This window comes from Poecilia mexicana, unplaced genomic scaffold, assembly GCF_051168715.1.
Source record: "Poecilia mexicana isolate PSO_F unplaced genomic scaffold, ASM5116871v1 scaffold_17, whole genome shotgun sequence".
NCBI lineage: Eukaryota > Metazoa > Chordata > Actinopteri > Cyprinodontiformes > Poeciliidae > Poecilia > Poecilia mexicana.
The window spans coordinates 29,120,674-29,125,264 of record NW_028263386.1 but is presented as its reverse complement, the minus strand read 5'-3'; the positions used below and the strand labels follow the sequence as shown (position 1 = coordinate 29,125,264).

Genomic DNA, 4,591 nt, shown 5'->3' with positions numbered 1-4,591 from the left:
CCACTTATTTCAGGCCCTGGTGGGAAACACAGAGGCTCCTACAACTGCTCCCTCATCAAAACACAAGGAAACGTCCACACACAAAACTAAACAGCACTTATATGGTCCAAAATGCTGACATTAACAGCCAAAACACCTCAAGAGAGATTTTTCATGATGATTTTCTAAATATGAAGGTGAGCTCCTCATCCTCTCTGTACAGCAGAGCCAGCCAGCCAACAAGAAGGAGGAGCCGACTCACATGCCAGCAGCTTCCTTCTGATCAAGATGGGATGGATTTTCCTTTCTGCACTCTTGGTTAAACCAACCAGCAAAGAAACTAAGTGTGACAACAGTCCAAGTGGCTCTCTAATGTTCAACCAGGTAGAAATCCACAACATTAGACACAAAGCATCATCAACCTCCTTGTACCACCAGAATCTAAAGGTTCTGCTCCATCGTGTCCAAACAAAGGCTTGGTGATGACGACACGGCTGCTCCGACATGAGCTACCAACACCTGAAGAACATGCACTGCATTAGCTTCTACTGCTGCTCACTGACAAACAGAAAACATTCACCCTTACAGGACGCCTTAAAGGAAAAGAATATCTGAGTTTGCACAACCTGGCAGGTGACATTAGGACGACATACTAGCTTCAAATGAAAACTATGATGGAAGTGTGCATGTTGGGCCCAATGAGGTGATGTGTGATCCACACCAGCGCCCCACTAGAACCAGTTCTAAGGTAGATTTCAGACTGGATGATTTCATTTGCCACATGCACCTGCAGCGAATGCATCTTTTCACTCTTATGATGCTCATGTTGGCAGTGTAAATGAGTGTGGGACAGACAGGTGACCTCTCCTCTGATGCACTTCAACTAAACAGGTGCTAACAACAGAACAATTAGCCTCCCTGTTCTGGGCCCTTAGATTTTCAGTTTGGATTTCTGAGGACAGACACTGAGTGAGCAGGTGGTGTTTGGGCATCTCTCTCAGTCACACTGTCTTCTAACAGCAAGTGTTTCTTCTCACATTCCCAGTGGAAATTGGCTGTGGGATCTTCATTGTTTCATCAGGAACTTCACTCCAGCTGCTGTCCCAAACAGTCAGATCTTCACTTGTATTCCTGCTTGATTGTTTCTGAACATTTTCACAAACCCGACTTAATGAGTTTGTCTCACGATTACAAACATGTCTGATGACAGTCAGTGTGTTGATCGTCACCCTGGGTCCTCATACATGCAGAAACATTGAAATAAATCACTGCTCTAGTGGATGACCTTTTCTACAAAGTGCATGTTGGTGTTTCCAAAGCATGTAAGGTGCAAGAAGGCAGCTCTGTGATGATGAGGTGGGAGGAGCTAGAGAGGAGGCGGGGCCTGGGGGAGTGGTTGGAGCTGTCTGCTGCATCATGATGGAGGGGAAGAGGAAGAGACCGTTTCAGTTTTCTTGTTGAGGAAGAAGAGATTCTCTCTCACTGTTTGGTCCAAATGAACAGAGGAACCCCCGGTGCCACTGAGGGCCCCTCTCTGAGCATCACTGTCATGGTGGGGGGTGCTTGCTTTTTCAGTAGCTGCATTGTTCATGCTGAGGCTCTGAGGACACTCAGAGCGATAATGGAGGAGTCCACTGCTGGGTAATCATCAGGAAGGATCATGCCTTCCACTGGTTGGGAAGAGTTTTTATTGGAGGTGGAGGAGCCGCAGAGCTGCTTTAAAACGCTGACAATTCTTCCCTTGAAATAATTGTGAACCCCAGCAGAGGCTTGTGGATGGGAAAATGATTCAGAGGTCAAACCTCGTCCTGTTCTTGAGCTCAACGCCCGCTCGCTGGGTAATCTCTAGTTTAGGAGGTGGAGTTTCCTCCTTTGAATAAATTCTGGACCCAGGCGAGGGGCGTGGCCTGATGTCAGGAGTCATCATCGGTGTCCTCGATCAGAACTTTGGTGTCACGAGTCTTGGATCTGTTGGTGGAAAGGAGACATAGAATTATACAATAATATTAATACATTTGATGCCAATACTGTCAATGCTACCATCATAATAGTAATACAATTACCACCACTAATAATTAGAATAATAATGGGTAATTAATCTGGCCATTTGTGACTGAACTTAGCTTAATTAACAGTGATATTGTCTCTCTAAATCGGTTTTCTTACTAACAAGGTGACTGTCTGTTAGATGTGAAACTTTATCTCGGAGAAAAATAGATAAATTCCAATAATCTGTGGTTTGAACACTTCCACTAATTCACTAAAGCAGAGATAACTTTGAACACATTTAGCACACTGAGCTTTCTCTAAATTAATTTTCCAAGATAAATTCTAAATTGCAAATTTACTTGACTATGGTGAAGTAAACCTTCACTTTGTGCTTTTTAGTTTAGTTATTTTTCAAGTAGTTAGACGTTTATGTTCATTTTCTTATTTTGAAGTAACCTTGGGTCGTTCCTGGACATTCATCTCAACTTTGCTAAAAACACTGACATGCTCACAGAGACTCGATCTTTTAGGAAGACCTGGTTGTCTTGGGGTTAGAAAACCAGAGGTTGACAGGAAAACGACGTCCTGTTAGATGAACAAGTTCAGCTAATCCTGATCCCTTTAGGAGTGAAAGGTCAGTTGAACCCCGTTTGGCCCAGTGTCAGGAGATGTTACACATTTTGTCATTGAAACATCTCAACTGTTGAAGTTAACGCTTTAGCATTAGCTTCTGCAAATTAGTAGTGGCATTGGCTTCTGCTAGATATCATGTAGGTATAGGACTTTAGTTGAACCAATGTTTATGATTAGTGCTTCAGTTTTTGTTAGTAGTACCCATTGCTGCCAACCAGGTCATTTATGAAATGAAAGCAGAAAACCAAAACTTCACAAAAACTGAAGATTGGCCACTTAGTTCTGATTGGTACATTCTGAGGAAAACTATAAGGAATGCATGTATTGGGTGGAATACACTACTAAAACAGACTATAGTTATGATATAGCAGAATATGATGAATGCTGATCTGGGATGAATGCTCACTGTGAGGCCAGCCGTGGCCGGCGCAGACTCATGCTGTAGCTTCTTTTCCAGCTTTTCTTGCCCTGCCGGTTCCTGACTCCGTCCTCCTGGTCCATCATCTGCTCCAGCAGCGTCTGGTCATCGGCGTTGAGAGGGGCCACACTGATGTCTCGGACCGCCCTGAACTCACCACAGTTATTCAGATGCTCGTTCTCAAGTCGGAAGAAATTCCACACGAAGCGTCTGGAAATTAGAAAACAATCCATAAATGGTGCATTAATGCTGCTCAATGTCCCCGATTACTGATGCTATTAATGTTGAATAAAGGATTTTAAAAAAATGCCTGCATCTTTTTCTGAAAATCAATAACATGTTTTCAATGAGAAAGAAACAAAAAATAGACAATGAAGAGATGTTTTAGGAAGACAAATCCTTTTTGCACCTGAAGACCTCCAGCGGAGCCAGCAGGGTAGCCAGAATGTCAGACATGTCTTTAAACTTGGTGAGCGAGGTGAGAGCGATTGTTAAAACCCAGGCAAAACGCAGGAGCACATCCTCCACTATAGCACAGTAGTAATAGGCCTGAAGAGACAGAGGACATGAAACAGACCTCAGTAGATTATACATGAGTGAGCACAGATCCCACAGCGCTCTGCTGAAGCTCACCTTGTGGGGGTAGACTATCTCCTCCCGTAGGAAGGTGTTCTCTCCTGCATTTCGGTCAAACAGGCCCCAGTCCATCTTCAGATCCCAGATCAGTGTATAACAAGAGCTTACAATTAAACAGGCAATGTACAAGTACAGGTAGATTTTGTGTTCGGGTTCGGAGTCTGTGGAGGAAGGAGTTGGCAGTTAGTTAGGAGGTAAAGACTCACCGACTCACAGACATTAAGGAGAGCAACAACTTGCTCCAGAAACAGTGAACTAGTTTCCTCTGCACTGCACTTGTGGGTGAGTTTGTATGAGGAGATCAAACATCTCTAATGTCAGAGTGGGACAGACACAAGTCATCTAGACTGTTTCATTCATTCATTCATGGATGGATGGACGTGTGTGTGTGTGTGAGTGCGTGTGTGTGTGTCAGGCAATGTGATAGTTGGATGATTGTGCTCACAGAAGGACAGATGAAGTATTTAGACGTTGGACAGGGAATAAAAACTATTTTGTGTTTCCACAAACAAAGTCCAGTTTTTCAGATCTAGAGGACATTCTAGTTTCTCCAGACTGTAGACCAGGGGTCACCAACTCCATCCTACCATCCTGTAACTTTTAGATGGTCTCTGCTCAAACACACCTGGATCAAATGAACTGCTCGTTTCCAGCCTATTGCAGAGAGGAATGAATGCTGGTGAGGGAATTCAGACATTTTGGAGAAGAGGGGAATCTAAAAGTTGCAGGATGGTAGCCCTGGAGGACTGGAGTTGGTGACCCCTGGTGTAGGAAAACTTTATCTCATTAGCCAAACCAGATGTGTAGAAGTAAACATCTTACTTTTGTGTGTGCTGTACAGGGCGGAGAAAGTGACGACAAAGAAGGAAGTGGAGTACTTCCCAGCATTAACCAGATGAGGAAAAGCCCGCTTGGTGTCCCGATAGCGCCGCAGAC

At 44.1% G+C, this 4,591-nt stretch overlaps 1 protein-coding gene across 1 annotated transcript in view; it reads right to left on the bottom strand.

Annotated features, from left to right (window-relative positions):
• Positions 1-277: 277 nt before the first annotated feature.
• LOC106932599 (solute carrier family 53 member 1-like) overlaps positions 278-4,591 on the bottom strand; it is a 46,501-nt gene continuing 42,187 nt past the window's right edge. Inside the window, exons 12-16 of the mRNA XM_088015061.1 lie at positions 4,478-4,591; positions 3,653-3,816; positions 3,429-3,568; positions 3,008-3,229; positions 278-1,947 (exon numbers count right to left, since the gene is read on the bottom strand). The exon at positions 4,478-4,591 is cut by the window's right edge and continues 78 nt beyond it. Of these exons, the coding sequence (XP_087871187.1) occupies positions 1,893-1,947; positions 3,008-3,229; positions 3,429-3,568; positions 3,653-3,816; positions 4,478-4,591 (695 nt within the window). The 3' untranslated portion in view covers positions 278-1,892. The remainder of the gene's footprint in view (positions 1,948-3,007; positions 3,230-3,428; positions 3,569-3,652; positions 3,817-4,477) is intronic.